We start from the raw sequence: 18,240 nt of genomic DNA, 5'->3' as shown, positions 1-18,240 counted from the left end.
AAACGAGGCTTCTGCAATCATGCTGTGTGTTTGTGCATGTGCAAATGCACAGGTCTGGCTGCTTTTCCTTAGCAACACAGGACTTGGTGGCCACTTTCAACTAGATCGGAACTAGGGAAAACACTCTCTAACATACTATGTCCAGGTTTTAAGAAAACAGCCAGGAAGAAAGACTCTCTTAATGACTAAGCAAGAGCAAAGGATGTACCCAGCGCTTAACCTCACACACCAGAGAATCTGGGAGAGGGAGATCCTGAAATCCCTGACTTCAGGAAAAGCACTGCTTGACTTTACATTTTATTAGAGATGAATTTGTAGGACAGTAGGCTTCATTAGCTGCACTGCTCATGAAGATCGTTTCCTTTACACGGGACTCCGTTTTCTTGAGTTGAGCTCACAGTGTACATGTTCTGCTTCCCTTAACCCACAGCAGATTTGGATCCCTGTCTGTTATCAGGTAGGTCATTGTCCTCACAGATAATCAAATAATGCTGCAAATATAATCAGCTAACGTGGAGAGTAGCTCCTGTTCCATTGTTAATGCTAGTTTAAAAGTGTTATGACATTTTCTCAGTATCAATCCTTACTTTAAAATCAAAGTCTGTTTCCGTGAAATTCTTGTGCAGTGCAGAAGACAGGTACTGAACTGTTGTAACTATGATACTGCAGCCAAAAACAGAAAAGGGGAAAGAAAAAAAGAACATTTGAATCCGGAGTATAAATCATATGAAAGTGGTTTACGGTTCTGAACAGCAGTGCTTATTTTACTATACATACAGACACAGGTATTTTTTCTTCAGGTAATCACCGCTAAAATCATGTAAAAGCTATCTTTCACCTATCTTTTATTTATCTATATAAATACTTTGTACCAAGTGATACAAAATTAAGAACTTTCATCACTATTGTAGGTTTTAGAATTTATATAGGATCTTTTAAATCCTGTCTGTTTTTTGCATGGCCAGGCAGTATCACCTACAGTGAAATGAAAGAACACATCCATCTTTCTCCTATTTTAAGCAAAAAGATTTTTTTCCAAAGCACAACTCAAAAGACTTGAGCTATTTTAGTTCTTGGCTAACAATGGTCCTTTATCTAGCATGCACTCCAGCTGAATGCATTTGTGAATATTCTGTCAATTCCAGATTCACTGTTTTTTTTTTATAGGTGGCTAAATACAGCTTAATGAAAGGAAATCTAGCTCTGTGATAAATTCAGGAATTAATAAACAGTACTTAGGGAAGGCGACAATAGTATAAAAAGAAATAGAGCACATCTCTGCTTCACATCGAAGCAATACTTTCAGCTACACTGATATGTGAACCTGCCTCTGACATTGCCAAAGAGAACTAGGTAAATTATAACGTCTGAAGTAACTACTCTTTTATATATATTTTTTCTTTTCTTACAGAACTTCATCTAATCTGAAATATGGAAATCCACTTCTTTCACTTTTCATTAGCACTGTGAACCCACAGAGCATGCAACTCAGCAGCCGACCAGTCAACCTTTGGGAAGGGGTCCAAGGTGTCTTCTTGCAATAAGGACTCCAACAGTTCTCAGCTAGTCAGTAGGAATCCTATAGCTAGTTTAGCTAATGAAACAAGAAGCTGGTAAATAATGCCAGCCTCCAGGCGCTCACCACGCCGCTACCTTTCCAAACAACAGTCCTTAACATCGCAAGAGCAAGAAAACAAAACAAAACATTAAAATTGCAAATGACAATTGAGAATTGACTCCGTAGGGAACGCACTTAGGGTCATTGCTGGGGTCCTGCTCCTCCTTTTTAACATAACCGGGCCCTCCTCCTATCTGGGTTAAGGACTGCTGTTCATGGGAGGGGACGGAGGTTTCAAGCAGTAGCGTACTGAGAAAGGGAGCCGAGATGCCTGCCTGCTAATACCACTTGGTGTGGGTACGTGTCCCTGCCATGTGTTATGACAGCTGCCATGCCCCTCCGAGCCTCAGGGCAGCTACTTCAGCTCTGATTTTAAACATTTAACTCTTAGATACCTCTACGTGCTTGGCAGAGGACAAGAAATAAACAGACAACAGAAGTCCCAATTTGGGCCAGAGTGTAAAAATAAATGCAGAATAAATACAGAAAGAAAGGCAGGGAGAGTGCTCCAGAGTTCCTGTCTTGATCACCGCACCTCAGTCCAACGAAACACCCTGCATCATGGGTTTTAAGGGCCCAGCTTTTGAGAAACGATTCCCGTAGAGAACGTCAACAATTTAGACCTGCTTCTTTACTTACTTGCTGGTGAGCAACCTCATCACCATCCAGTCCCGAGGGAAGACACTCATTTTCATCAGGTTCCGAAATACACAGAAAATCTTCAGCAGGAACTCCTGTCACATAGAAACAAAAGAAAAAACATCAGCAGCAGTTGCAGATTAACGTATTTTCTTAGTTGCAAGCATGACAAGCTAAGCGTGTTCCCCTTGATCTTTCTATCACTAGGCCATTCACCAGAAAACATGAACACGACATACATTGGGATACGGTTCTATTCATTTTGTTGGCATCTAATATGTACTGAATTGGTTGCTGCTGTCTTTTAATGTTTACATTTATAGTGAGATGAAAAACTTCCCTATGTGCTTAATTCCATATGATTTCCCATAGTATCATTCAGAGTTTTGGTGTTAATTCCCAGCTATTTTCAAATACACTGCACTCATCATTATTTATTTGGTTGATAATAATAATGAGCCATCTGTCAAAATTTCTTTGCACTTCCATTGCAAATTTGACAAAACAAAACAAAAACACACCCAAACACTATAAAACTCCTACATATGCTTTTTAAGATGGCAACATAAAACCCCATTTATGGCAATATACAACAGAAAGCACCTCTTAAACACATTCAACTGGATGTTTGCTTTCCAAAAAATTCCCCAAACCTGAAGACATTTCTGATTTTTGTCTATGTGTACCTGTACGTCTATAAAGAAGAAGAATACAGGGAAGATGAAAGGTGCCAAGTTGTTGGTCTTGCAGAACATGATTTTGTTGTTTTGTTCTTCTGCACAAAATTCATATAGCACAGAGTGTGGCAGGGCGAGTTTTCTTCAAAAAGCCATTTTTAAATGCCATTGTGCCTTAATTCTGATGAGGGTGGGGGGAGATGAACAGCTAGTAGAGAATCAGAAACTCCTGCAAATGAAATCCTGGCTCCCTGAATTACTTTTTTTTTTTGAGTGTGAATTAGTTGCTTTTTGGCCTCATTTTGACCTAGATGTAGCAGTGATAAGTGCAAATAATGCCCTCCTATCCAACAAGAAGTATTGAAAACATTTGAAGGAAAACGTAATATATATTATTAGATCAATTGATAGCAGGGAAAAAAAAGTTGGAGGCAAAACCCTGAACTTCCGTGGTATGCCTGAATATATGCTTTAGACTGTCAGGGATTAAACACTATTTGTTATCATGATTATAGGGAAAAATTTCAATTTAATCATAAATGTTTTGATTTGTCTGACATAAAAACTATCGTTTAGATTTGATGTCTAATGAGTATTAATATGTATTAATTTACCAAATTATCTTCCTATGAGCAATTCAAAAGTTATCTGAAGGTAGTAATCTCAGATTCTTATCAGCCTGAGCTTCATTCAATCCTGCAACCTAGAGGTAAGAATTCTATTATCCCAAATTTATCCTCTGATTTATTCAGCTTCTCCAGGTGCATATAAAATATCTAGAAGCTGAAAGCCTCTTCAGAAAGCACTTCTCACTGTTTCTCCAGCTCACTTGTTAAGGTAGTGGAAGTTCCTGCTATTCTTCATATTGTCCCTATTTTATTGACTGTCATGATAATTAATAACATTCTGTATAAAATCCTGTCTTTACTTATGAAGTTATTCTGCCTCTTAAACAGACTGCTATCTGAGATACTCCTCTTTCCTATTGAAGTTGAGATTAAAAGTTGGTTTCTGCTGTTTTGAGATGCACAAGAGCCACCAGAGAGGTCTGCACACCTCACCAACCATCTTCTGTTCAGGAATAGCTATGATTTAAGTTGCTGTTTACAAATTTGGGAAGGGTGCAGCAAGTGGAGTAGTAAGGTTGCTACTTTCCCAAGAAAGATTCATCTGCTAGAGACTTCTGCATTCCAAAAAAGGATACCAAATACATGATATCAAAATATTCTTATCTTTTGGCATAAGATCAACTTCAACACTCTTCCTAAGTAAGCTCCAATGCACACTTAATGTTTAGCAATGTGCTATAGGGCAACTGACTCTACACGTACTGGATTAAAAACCCTGTTCCTCGGACTGTGTTCTATAAGGTACAATAAGATGTTTTTATGTCTAGTAACATCTCTCTTGGAATTTTATTTGCTCTTCTTTACCAAGATTATTCAGTGCGCTGTGGTCCTAAGTGTCTTTATAACACAACATCTATTATTATAGAGGGAAGAGGATGGTCTATGAGCAGGGTATACCAGGGAAGAATGGGAACGATTAGCAGAGAAAGTAATGCAGAAGGGATTCCCCTCTGCTATCTCATTCTGAGAGTATCATCGTACAAACACGATGTTCTGTTCTACCTTTAGTTCATCCTTGCTTTGGAAATTGTCCAGTAAGTGTTGGAAATGTGTGTCTGACATCTGACGAAGCAATGATAAAAGACAGGACACATACTCTCCCTGTTGGCCAAATGAGAAATTCTTTAGTTCAGGCAATCTGAAGATTCATAAATATAAAAATCAACCTGGGGTAAGGTATAAAGGGAGGGGTCTGAAATGGCCCCAATGCCTATGAGAGGAAAGCTGACATGCACAGAGATTAAAAATACTGCATGTTAACAGTTCTTTAACTATTGTAAGTATAGGAATACATCTCTCAGAAGCTCTTCCACAGATGCCATTTTAACAGGTCTTTTAACAAATGCTGTCATCTAAACAAAAATCATTTAAAATGATAAATACAGACACTAATGACTCTCCCTCCAAGCATGCAGTTTTTGTTAACCACATTCTCACTTTATACACAATATACTATGTCTAAAAAAGGTGTGACTGCAGCTTATGCAGACATACCTGGAATGATCTAAACTAATTAGCTCAGATACTGAAAACAGAATATCTATGGCAGTATGAGATGAGCACAGGCTACACAAGGCGTCTGGAATCTTGTTAATATTTTACTTATTGGTGCACAGTGAATTACGCGCTGTCATAGCTATAATGCTAACAGTATTGCAGTACAACATTCCAAATATAGTTTGGGTAAGCCTACCCAAGCTACAATTTCATTTTTGGCCTGCAATGTAGATGCACCCTAGCCAGTTACCACAGTATCCCAAAGTGCTTTCCAAAGGTGAGCTCCCCCATTTTACACATCTGAAAGTAAAGCACAGAGAAGTTAAGCAATCTGTCCAAGATAACGAGCAAGGCAGTGGCAAACGGTCAGGAATAAGTCTTTTGTCTGCCAGTCCCTGGCACAACGCTACTTCTTCTGCGGCAATGAGAAGTTAATTTGGAAAATATACAATCTACCTTCTAAGCAACATCTAATAAGGTTCCACATATCACAGTGCTGTGAAATATGAATACATCAGGAACGTTTATGAGAGGATTTTATACTTGGGACTCACCTTTCCATTTTATTTTTGTTTTAAATTGGCTCAAGCAACTACCCAGAAGCCTCGGCATATGTTATTCCAATGAACTTTACAGTGTTCATCTCCATTAGGAAAAAAGTGTGCGCTCTTATACGTGAGGTGGCATGAGATAAATAACACTGAGTGAAATCATAGGAGCAAAAGGAAGTTGAGATGTTACTGGACATTTGCAAACTAACACCTTTCTTGTTTTATATCAAAGGATACATGTGAAAACTACTAACTGCCTTGTTCTTTATTAGAATTCTACCATGTGTTAGTTATTTTATTAGAGCCAACATGTGGAAAGAAATAACCTTTTCACCTGTGTGAGAAGGGTACCTTAGCATACATCTCCCCCCACAATATCTCTGAGGTTCAGCCATCTGATAAGGAAGTAAGTCTAGCAAAAAGGATGTTCTGAACAACAGCTTAACGTCATACATGGTGCAAAAGCTGCATTAGAGATTCAGTCAAGCAAAAGTAGACTAGGCTAGAATAGAAAGGGCAACAAATTCAGGAAAGGAAAAAGGCTGAACAGCAATTCTATCCTGTTTCTCCTTTCCCACTGCATGCCAAGGAAAAAACCTCTTCCCCCTTGGCTTATGCTGGCAGTCTATACAAAGAAGTGGCTTTTCTGTCTTCTCCTACCCAGCTCAACAGCTCACTTGACTTAGGATCAATTAATTTCTTTTTCAAAAGTCTGCTGCATTTCATTTGCACAAAGTAATCAGTGGAACTGAAGAGAAGCTCTGCAGGCCGTTAAGTGAAGGGACTTGTCCACTGGTAATTCTTGTATTCTCAGCCTTTGGAATCAGAGCCTGATGCTCACACAGCCATCAGTGATTCCTCTTTAGAGGGGGAGCCCTAGGTGGCTACCTAGTCAGCATGTGCCTCAAATTCTAAAAGACAATCCAAGGAAATAAACTGGAAATCCACAATAGCTTCCCAGGCCCCAAGGCTTCCTGCAGGCCTCACTACTGCACAGAGGAAGGACTGGATCGGCGGTTCATAAGGCAAAGAAACAAAACCCTGGGCATTCATGCAGCAGAGAGAATGATAATGAGGTGCAGGTGGTGGTGAGGGACTGAACCAAAGGTTAGAGAAGCAGGAAATAGAAACTGATTGTTAGTTACTAACAGTGATTTCTGCTGTGCACTGCGGGCAACGCTGCCCTCTTACCGCCTCCTGAGACTGCGATTTACTCATGATTGTAAGCAGAGTTTGTAAAAGCACATCCAGGAGGCTCTCCACCATCATCTCAACCTCCTCCACGACATCTCCCTCCTACAGCAAGTGGTGAGCAAACAGACAGTTAGCGACTGTGGAGAGAACGGAAGAGGCAAAGCAATTCTGCTGAGCCAGCCATACCACAAACACTTGTTTTGATGAAACTTGCAGAGAAGAAATGGAGACCTCCATAATGGAGGTTCAGAGAAGTACGATAAAATTCATCATGGCTACGAGACACTGCTGGGATGCCAACGTACTTGTCCCTACCTTATCTCCTCCCTTTCCAATGCAAATACTCAGGGTCACACAGCAAAAAAGGTCTGCATACACTCTAGAACACAATGGGATCAAATTGTGTTCAATAGCCTTTATTCTATGGTAGCATGAATTTCGCCTATTATCACGATACCTTTCTTCTCATTCCTTTCACACAAAACTAACTTGTAATTGGAAATACTCATCGGTGTGATTTATATTTAGCACCATGAACTCCTCCGTTAGAGTCAGTTCGGGACACTTCACCACCATCTATTTGTGAGCATTGCTTTAAATGATCAAGACAACATTTGAGATCAGAGTATTATGATAATCAAAGCCGGGTGTTTAACTCAGCAGCAATTTCTGAAAGTATGTGTAATTTCATTGATTGGATAATTTTAGAGTATTCTCTTAACATGAATCATAAAGTGCTAGTTACTGTCTCTTGCAGAACTACAAGTCCTAGAGCTGTGTAGGGCTTTTGAACTCCAACGACATCTGAGTTCTGGGCTTGGATGAAGAAAATTAAACAGTGTCAAACCTGGTAAACGCATATGCTTTTTCCCCCTCCTAACAGCAAGAACACTGTGTAATCAGAATGCTCTGAGTCACACACACAAAAGCAGACACTCATTTCAGATGTTCTCCTGCTGACAGAAAATTAGCAGAATTTTGTTTTCAAAAGGATCTTTGAAAAACCCGTATTAACCGATAAAAATCCCTCAGTCTTCAGTTTACTAATTTAGTGGTGGAATTAAAAAGTCAAGCAGAAGATTACCAAAGAGCTGGTCTTGATTATGGAGAAGATACTACTGAGGATCCCAGAGCAGATGAGTAGCTCCTTCTGCTGTCGTAAGTGAAGGTGAATGTGGTGAAGAACCACAGGTAGCAGGATGCGTCGGGACTCTGAAAGAGGGAAAAATGAGATCATGTTTTTTCCAGAAGAGACTTGAATTTCAACCATCCCCATCAACAGCCTTTTGGTATTTTGGAGAAACTGGACACTCAGAATTAAAAGAAGATGCTAATTACAGTAAAATCTGTATATCGCATACTGATAAACAGCATACTTGATTAAGTGGTGCAACTTCTATGGTACCAGTTTCTGTATAACACACTTCCAAGAACTCTATATAATTAATTAATAGCACGCCTAGTTCCAAAAGTTCATAAAAGCAGTACGCATGATGTGTGCAATAGTGATTCAGCTTGGAAATAACAGTTGTGAATGAACACTTGCTAGTATGAATTACCTATTGTGCAGACTCTCCTCACTTCATGATGCCTTCTGGCTCTATTGTCACAGCTAACAGAGCTCCTTCAATATTTTTTCCCTCTTGGGAAATTTGTTAATTCTTCTCCTTTAGCAGGCTTACAAAACTTTAACCCTATTACAGAAGGGAGAGTTTCGAACGTCTGGGAAGCAGTAGCAACTCGGATTTCGCTCCACGTGCTTCTCCTTTTATAGAAATTCTTCCTAATGGTAATGCCTTCATCACTTACTGCTGGGCTGTGTCTCTACTTCAAGCTGGGAACAACCATTCTAAAACAGGTAGCAGCTGCAGAAAACAGCAGCCAAAACAGGAAAAATAAGTGGCACCACATCAGCAAACTGCCTGATAGGACAAAAAACAAGTTATCACCAGATAGGAGGCAAGAAAGAGGAATGGACTTCTCTTCAATTGCAAGGACTAAAGAACAGGTAGGGTGGGCAGGCAAAAGATGACTTTGAACACTAGATTCATCTTCCTAGAGGCAGACAGAGCTTCATGGTTGACATGGGAGTCGAGTACTGGGTCATGCCTCCATAGGAAGGAACAGGAGAAGGGAAAATGCGGCATATATACGCTCACAGCTGCTTTGCAGCATTGAAGCTTGCGTTCTGGCTTTTGATGTCGTAGTGAGAAGTCATTGTACTGTTCAGCAGCTAAAAGCATCACTGGCTGCCAGTATTATTGTGGAGGAGAAAGGAAGGTTAATGGGAGGCACTAAAGCCCCTTGACCCTGTGGGTAAAGTTGCACCTGGCTTTATTAAGAAGGCAGAAGAGATAAAGGAGAGGTTATTAAAAATATGCATCAGTTTTGCTAATTTGTCCATGACTTGGAAGCTGCGAAGACAAATACCTGAACCACTAGGTTCAAAACACTATAATTGGATAAAACACCTTGCCTGTGTCACAACCACCTTTGGACAAATCTACTCATTCCCTGCACTCTCTTCCTTGTATTTTACGAAATGTAACTTCAAATTACAAAAAATAAACAGATGTTTATAAATAATTACCGTGGACAGTTTAAGCATGGTTTTGTTCTATGATCATTCTCACCTTGAACTGAGTAGAATAATTTGAGTGCACTAAATTGAGATCCTCATTACATGGAAGAGAAGCCCTATGGTGCCTTTCATCTTCCGCTATTATCTTCACAACTTTTTCCATTCAGACCTTTATGCACGAAATAAACTCCCAATCTTCTACCCTTCTTCATTCAATCCATCCTAAAGAATTACTAATAAATTGAGCCATACAAATATTAAAGTTATAATGTAAAGATTAAATATATTTTAAAAGAATGTGGTGGGTTTCGCCTGTAATTTTATCGCTGTTTCTCTTCTGAGACGATAAGCTTGCTAGAAAGGAGGTTATCTTCATATCCATGCCTTTGAAAATGATAGTAATAAACAGTAGAAGAGTAATACTAAGTATCAAGTGAGATTTGACAGTTTGAATAGTTGATTTGTTCATTTACATATTTTTAATCAACCTTTGGGAACTAAAATTTATCCAGGATAGACTTATTAACATTTTCTCTTACAGGAAAACTTGTAACATAATACCCACAGTGAGTATATGAAACAACGATGCCACCAAAATAATTTCCAAGATTTTTAGCATTCGGCAATCAACTGTTTGCAACACAGCAACTGCAAAAGAAGTGTAAAGTGCTCCTGCTCTTGGTTAACAGCAAGACTGAGACTCAGAAACTGCTGTCTTACCTGAGAAAGAGAACAGGCGGCTGTCAACAGTGCGTGCAATAGACTGTAGCTTAACAACATCCATGGATTGCCCAATATGTACCGTACTGGGCATGCTGCCCAGGGTACCCCTCACAAACTCTGCTACTTCCTGCACAGTGAACATCTGTAGCAGCTCGTCAAAGATAGCTGGGAAGGAGTTCAACAAAGCAGCCTGAAAAGAGCAAATGAAGAAACTGAAAATTCTGAATTCTGGAACTCCATCTAAAGGCCGTGAAGTAGAAAGAAACAACAGCAGACCTGAATTAAGGGTCTGCAGAAAGCTACTAAATAGTGCATTATGGCTGGTGTTAATGTTTTGTAATACCTAAAGTTCACAGATGTAGCATATTAAAAAATAAAAAAAAAAAAAATCAAGCTCTGTTGCAATATTAAGTCACAGGATGAGCTGAGCACATAGTTACTATAAAGCTTCAAAATGCTATACTTTAGGCCATAGCTTATAAAATGATGTCTTAAAGACAGAAAAAGATTCAGGCAGAGAAGAACAGAAAACAGTCCATTTTTGTTGATTTACTCTTTTAAATAAAATGCAAAACATTTTCCTGATTAGAAAGCTCAATACAAATTCTTGTACTAAGCAACTAAATAAGAGTGTTAAAACTCTGCTCAAAACATTTTAAAGAAGATGCTGATAGACCCTTAACCACAGCAGCACTGCCATGTGCTATCGCAGCACTTCTAAAAGAAGGGCAGGGTGCAATTGCATGTGAAAGAGGCATCACGTCATGCAAGTCAGAGTGCACATGACTCTTGCAATAAGCGATATTTCCAGTAAGCTTCAGCTACCCTCAAAAATGTTTCTTGAAGAGCAGAAAAAAGATCAACACAACAAAAATCAAGCTCTTCATCTCATATTTTACCCTTTTTCGATTAACTTCTTCATAACCATAGAAAATTTCATGCATCACCCTATTCTCAGTATCCACAGGTTTGGTGTCATACCTAACAACTGTCACTCACCTCTAATACAGAGGATGTTTTAAAATTCTTCTTTTTCTTCCTTTACATACTATCCAAGATCCATCCTTATTTCCTTCATTATGATTGTTAAACTGCTGTATTCCCTGGTTTTGATTCGGCTACCTTCCCTCCCATCTACCCCAGCGTCTCCACCACCCACACACACTTCCCTTCTCGCTGCTTGGACCTCACTTTTCGGAGACTCTTCATCCAAACCACATTGACTTGCCGCAATAGTTCAAATCTACCAAACCTTGTAGCAGATCTGTTTGCCCTACCCGAGTCTCACCACTAATCATTACTTTCTTCAAGCTCTACTTTTCTTCACATATTTTTTGTTTTCTCATTCCACAAACATTTCTGTACTTTTCCCGTGCCGGCTCTCACACTTGGGATGTCCTTCCTAATCCCATATAATATACAGCTTCCTTCCTCCCCAAGCCCTTCCTCAAATTATCTTTTCCTTCAAACAACCATGTCTGTTTTATAGCCTCTTAGCAACAAAGTATAAACTACGTTTATAACTAACATAGCAAACACTGTAGAGCCCATTAAATTAGTCTGAATAGAACTTTACCTCTTTCTTCTTCTTGCTCTCTCTCTCAACATCTTGTCTTGTTACAATCAATTCAGATCACATAAAAACCCACACAGTCTCCTGAGTGTTGTCACCTATTTGTTGCTACGTTCATACAATGTACTAACAAAATAAACAGATATGAATTGTTTGAAATAGTTCATGGCACTCTCGGAAGGCTACAACAGCTGCAAATCCATTCATCACCTTTATCTTTGGGATGATGCAAGTGAAATCACAACACTGGCTCAACAAATCCTTACTAAAGTTTTCCTAAACTTATTTCTAACTATTACTATGAAGCAGAAGGGATTCTGTAGTGATTTAGGACATCCAGTAGTAATTTAAGGATATGCAGGAAATCTCTTCAAGGAGCTTTGGAGCCATTTGTGGAAGAGCCACACTGTGTCATCAGTTCCTTGAAGGGCAGGGCCCTTCTCTGTACGAGACCCTCACCTTTTCTGCAACATCAGTCTTGTCAAACGAATTGCCTGGAAGCAAGGACACAGCCTGTTTTAATCTCACTGCTGGAAACAACCGTACTGAGAGATCTCTAATATCCAGGATAAGTCAGCAAACATGAGGAAGAATGCTTTTGCTAGGGCCTCAAGCATTCCTGTAGATATTTAATGGTTCTCCAGGTTTCTGGAACTAGAACACACTCTCCTTGATTCTCCTGAACAAGCTGATTTATATAAGTCTTGGGTATGCCCTTAATACCATCTTTTCAGTGTGCTGATGCCCTAAGCTGTTCAATTATTTACTGAAGTATTCCCCATTTCCTAGTTTAAAGTACCAGCCAGTTAAACACTAAATTCCAGTTTATATGCAGGAAAAGATGGATTGGGGTAGGGAAAAGGGAGTCACTGGCAACATCCACGATCAAATATTTGTGCAGTTGTGGGGATCATTACTTACAGAGTTAAATGTCGGCCTTGAAGTACCACCACATTTTTGTGGGGCACATGTCCCAGCTCCGCTCACCTGCCCTCCAGGCTGAGAGGCCTATGGGGCAATTGGGATCAAGGGGCAACACAGTGGCACGGGGGAAAACAAAAGTAAACTTTTCAAAGATTAAACAAGGACAGGCTTCACAAATTACAAAATTCTGAAGAAAAGATAGTAAGCCAGAGAGTAGCGAGAGAAAGCAAAGCAAAAAAAAAAAGAAAAAATAAAAAAAAAATAAAAAAAAGAGAGAGAGAGCAAAAGAGAAAAGGGAAAATAACCCCATCCTCAAATCCAGTCTCCCTCTATACCTGTGATCATCACAAGTAAAAATAAATACAGCCTGCATTCACAAGATGTTGTTTCCACTCACTGTCCCTTCGCCTGCAAAAGTGTGTGCACTGGTTTTTCATGTTCCTGGCGCATCTTATTACACCCACTAATGGTCGATTAAATCAAAGATTAGAGCAGCTGTTCTCAAAATCTTTTAGAGCACCTTATCTAGGAAAGAGATCATATTGCTGACTGCTTCCCTAACCACTGGAATCACTGTTTTGTTGTGACATTTATAGCAACTGTGTCTTTGACAAATTACACTAGGAGTATGTTCAAAACATCTGCAAATACCTTAGTAAAATTTAGGATTACTAATCACTTTCTTCTTGCTAGCAAGTTCTAGATGGTCCATCATTTGAAATTGTCTAAGCTGAGGCATATACACCTAGCATTTGACATTACTATTTAAAATTTTAAAATACAAAAGTATATAATTCACAATAGTGGTCCTTAAAATAAGGAACAAAACCTAGCAACATTCTTACTCTCTTTGAGTAGTATCTTAAGCCCACATGAAGTCCCACAGAAGTCATCTGGGCCATACTAAAACTAATGTATTAAATGTGAGTGTGGGTATCACACTGTGCTTGTGGTCAGGCTGCATATGATTCTGCCAGTAACATTAAAGTATGCTGAAATGAAGTTTTTCTGATTGTTAGTACATCAATTCAACTTCTCTGCTGTGACATTGCTGTGACCCTGTGTATTGACCTGAGCTACCACAATTAAGGATTTAACATTTCTTTGTGCCAACTTCAAGGCCTGCTTATTAATAAGAGACGTGACGATAAAGTTTACTTTTAAAAAGAGCAAAAATTGTACCCTGATGTGACGATTAAGTCATTTTCTTCTTGAGAATAAACACTTCAGCTCATCTGTATCTGTGAGCTGGTGCAGAGCTACTGGCTAATAATATTAACTGGCTATGTCTCATTTTTCAGTATCATCAGCTTGTTAGAGAAAATTCTATTAAGCTGCACTTGATCATCATATGCACATATAAAACTTGTGCAGAAAAGAGCTGCCTTTTGGCTTGCTAATTAAACTGAAGTGTAGAAAATAGCAAACCTGTGTGAAGATGAGAGTCTCAGAGCTCCTGCTGTCCAAGCTGAGCACAAATCTGATGGACTGGAAAAGCTCTTGGATGCTGGAGCGGAACTGTTCCTCCTCCATCCCGCAAGTAGCTCTGGAGTAAAGGATCCGAGATTGGACAATGAACTTGAAAAGATATTCCAAGGCCTTAAGGAGCAGGAGAGGAAGAAGATTAAGACAGAGAAAGAGAGAAGGAAAAACAAAGTAGCTTTAAAGAGAACCAGGAAAGATTCTAGGTGCACAATTAATAACTAAAATCTTCAGCTTTAGAAAACAGAAAAGAAAAAACAGGTTTTGTAAGTTATATAACTCAGTTAAGGAAGAGCTACTTATAGGCACGTATTTCTTCATAACCAATAATCTTTGTTACTGATATGTCCCACTAACAGAAAAGGTATGCATTTAACTTAAATAGACAAACTTGAGTTACATAATTTGAAGAAAATCTTGGTGAAGGTAAGAGATTTGGCATGATGATTTAAAGACTCTGAAGAAACTATTTTCCTTGTTTTCATTTGGGTTTCTCCTTGAATCACTTGAGTTAGCTATCTGGATTAAGACAGAAGGACAGTCAGTGGAACAGGAGAAGGCTTACTTGGAAAAAGGAATACCTACTCTTCAATATGAACGCAATAGCAAGGTCTCCCTTTATTTCTTGCAACGACATGTACAAACAGAAATAGATGCAGAAATAGAAGAAGACAAGAGCCGCATGTGAAGTCCTCTGGCAGCCCATAACAGTAGCAAGGAGCAGTTGTACTATAGTAAATGGGTATCTTTTTACTTCCAGCTAGGTTAAGTTAAAAGATTCTTTCTTTTTTATCCTCAGACAGGAAACTTGGAGAGCACCCAGCAGCAGGAGAATAACCTCTACAGAAGATGGCATTTAACACCATTATACAATGTGTGATAGCTGCTGAAAAGTGGATCGTTTTGTAGTGGGAAGCAAATTTGCTCTATGGCATGTCTAGAAGTCTGAATTCGCAATCTAAACATCTTTAACCAACATTTTGTAAATGACGTTATTCAGAACCCCAGTCTACATGAGACATTTTAATATATCACCATTCATTTGGCAGCAGTGTCAGTGAAGAAATATATATTGTCCTATGCGGCATTTACCATGCTTGCCAGTCTCTCACAATTGAAGGTGCTCACATAGAAATGGCTATTATAGCAATGTAATATCCCACATGACACCAAGACCCTTCTGATTCTTTGGTGTACACAGCAGTCAATATTGAAATGCACTTCGCATCAGTGCCATTTAGACTTTACTCTTTCCCTTAGTGTTTAAAGTGAGATGCCATTAAGGCAGCATTAAGGGACGACATGATGTATAGTTTGATGATATCATCATAATTTAGCACAGGAGACAAACAACGGGCTGGAATGCCAGGAATCATAGTTTACAGAGAAACATTTGTAATATTCCACTGCACTGGCTGAAAAGTATTCCTTCTCTGCTTCACTGTTTGGAAGTTGAAGTTTAATTGTGAGGACAACTTTTGCCCTCATGATGTATTTTTACATCCATAAACCAGCCCTTATTGAACCACCACACAATGCATGAATACACAATGCTACAACCTAAGTTTTAAAACTCTACAGCTTTAAGGACAAAAATGGGAATGTGAAATTCCTCATAAACCCATCTTAGTTTTCAAAATTCCACTGATATTTAAAGCCCTTTTTTGAGGAATGACGGCAGCTTTGGTAATCTGGCCGTACATTATCTATATTTCTCCTGTAAAACATCTCCCAGTGAAGTGTCCTTTCATCAAAGAACTTCAACGGAAAATAACAGCTTATATTCCTGGACAGTTTCCAGACAAAGGTGAATTAGTTCACAAAACTCAGCTCTCTAAGGTTAGCATCTCTGCTGCTAACACTAAATACAGCAAGTCAAGTGCAGGTACAAGCTGTTTTATGGTTTTGATACAGACAACCATAATTCTATCATTAAAGCATGCAACTTTAACGCAAAGATTAGGTTTCACGATGAATCAGGGGATTTATGTACGAAGTTCTGTAATTCTCTGTTGAAAGAGAAATGACATGCTTTCAAAGACGCACTATATCCCAACCTAAATAGTTGTCTAGAATGAACTCTTAAAAGCAGTTCACCAGAGTGAAGTGTGTTTGCAAATATATGGTTGAGATGGCAAAAACACAAACCAAGCCCTGTTAGAGCAAGCAGCAGTTAGACTAACTTTGCATCTTACTACTTACACAATCACAGATAAGATGCATACAGGCCCTTACAGATGCAGAAGGGCACTGAAATAAAATCCCAGTCCCTGAGAGGGGTCCACACACCAATCACTTGTGATCAGAAACCTAAAGACTCGTGGTACCATCACAAAGAAAAACTTTTCCCAGTGTACTCCAAGAGAGAGAGAAAGGGGGTAAGGAATGTGTATATAGATAACACATCTCAAAGAACTACCAGTTACTGATGAGTGACCTTCCTTTCTTCTCTGACTGTCCATATGCATGTTCATTCTGTGAATACAGAAGCAGCACATCTGAACTTGCACAGATTCATAGTCAGCTGCAGTGTCCCAGCAGAATTAAGAGATACTCTTCAGAGACACGACTAAAGTCACTTGAGCATTCAAGGAGCATGTCCAGACATTATTTGATAGTTTTGCTGCAGGACATTCATAGCATACCCAGTGGCCAGTCTTGTGGATAGTACAACTGCACATCTGGACTCCTCTGCCACAGCAGCAAAGACTGTTCAATTAGAACAAAAGGCAAACTGCACCTGATATTCAGTGTATGAACAGGTGAATCAACTTCGGATAAATGTGCTTAAAGAAGAAACACAGATTAATTTCCTAACCCAAGAAATTCAAAGATTACTTTGGGAAAGAATCTTGGGTATGTACAGCTGGTAACCTTATTTAAGTGTAAAGAGGATTAGCTCTAAAGATCTGAATCTCCTTCACCTTCCTAGCCAAAGTGAATAACAGTCATCTTCAAAAAATCTTCATCTTCATCAAAAAATGAAGAAATGAGTATGCAGGCACAGTCACAAAGGAAAGCCCCAAACAAGAGATCAACATCAGGTCAAAATCCCAACGAGGAACTAGAATTTCAACTGGAAGGTCTCGTTTTGTTGTCCTTTATGAAATCTCACTGCGGCTCATCAGAAGAACATGAACAGTCCTTCATATGAGTAAATAAGAGAATGTTTGCAAGCTGCAACTTCACCAAACTAAAATACAGAGAGTAGCCTATGAGCATAAGGAGAGACACTCTTGCAGGGATAACAGGTTTTATTCAAACACTGCATGGAAAAGCTGATCCACTTAGCCATTCAAGTGCAGCTAGCAAACTTCTGCCTGCTACTGACAATGCATTTTCCAGAAAACAGCATACTCACTTCAAGCTCAGGAAGCTCACTTCTTACTACTGCTCTAACACTCAGTAGTAAAATAAAATGTGCAGAGATTCAAGTGAAGGTACCAGCTGAGTCCTGTGAGATCAGAGGTGAGACCTGGGGCAAAGTCCAAGGCACACACGATAAAAAAAAGGCGCAAATCCCAAAAGCAGGCTGACCAAGGTGGAGCTATCATAGTTACCTCAGCAATGTTCTGGTGTTTCTGAAGATTCCTGGAAAGAGTGAGACTGCAGAAAATGTAAATCGGCAAATGAGATAATTATTTCTGAATGACGTAATTAAGAACAAGTTCAGAGACAGACTGGTCTTAAAAGCAACAGACAGACATTTCTTTTTGGAAATCCAAGGTGAAGAGAATAATTTTGAAGAATCCCCAGGCTCAGAGGAAAGGCTGAGAACATAATTCTGAATCTCTCATTAACCAGCTTCCCCGCCTGGCATGGCTCAGAAAATGTGTTCAGGGTTTTCAAGATGGGGAGTAATAAAAATCCTTCCCAAATAAGGAAGGATGAGGATGGAAACAAGCAGGATGAGAAAGTTGAGATTGCAGCAGAATTTCTTGAAAAGACATCTTTGGCCCTTTTTTTTTTCATTGCCTATGAATCTGTAGCTGAAAGGCATTACAGAAAAATAAGTTTCTAAGCATGTGAATATCTACAAAAGACAAACATTGGTAATGCCCAAGATCTTGAAAGCCAGTTAATAGAGGTGATGCTATATCATTCAAATGGAACAAGTTTTCTCAAAAAAAAAAAAAAAAAAAGGAAGAAAAA

At 39.1% G+C, this 18,240-nt stretch overlaps 1 protein-coding gene across 1 annotated transcript in view; it reads right to left on the bottom strand.

Annotated features, from left to right (window-relative positions):
* DOCK3 (dedicator of cytokinesis 3) overlaps positions 1-18,240 on the bottom strand; it is a 201,483-nt gene that overhangs the window by 46,449 nt on the left and 136,794 nt on the right. Inside the window, exons 23-30 of the mRNA XM_067303645.1 lie at positions 14,035-14,205; positions 12,604-12,690; positions 10,107-10,299; positions 7,890-8,017; positions 6,761-6,907; positions 4,566-4,664; positions 2,258-2,352; positions 588-663 (exon numbers count right to left, since the gene is read on the bottom strand). Of these exons, the coding sequence (XP_067159746.1) occupies positions 588-663; positions 2,258-2,352; positions 4,566-4,664; positions 6,761-6,907; positions 7,890-8,017; positions 10,107-10,299; positions 12,604-12,690; positions 14,035-14,205 (996 nt within the window). The remainder of the gene's footprint in view (positions 1-587; positions 664-2,257; positions 2,353-4,565; positions 4,665-6,760; positions 6,908-7,889; positions 8,018-10,106; positions 10,300-12,603; positions 12,691-14,034; positions 14,206-18,240) is intronic.

Source organism: Apteryx mantelli, chromosome 12, assembly GCF_036417845.1.
Source record: "Apteryx mantelli isolate bAptMan1 chromosome 12, bAptMan1.hap1, whole genome shotgun sequence".
In the NCBI taxonomy this organism is placed as follows: domain Eukaryota; kingdom Metazoa; phylum Chordata; class Aves; order Apterygiformes; family Apterygidae; genus Apteryx; species Apteryx mantelli.
The sequence above is the reverse complement of the archived record's forward strand: the minus strand, read 5'-3'. Positions and strand labels throughout refer to the sequence as shown.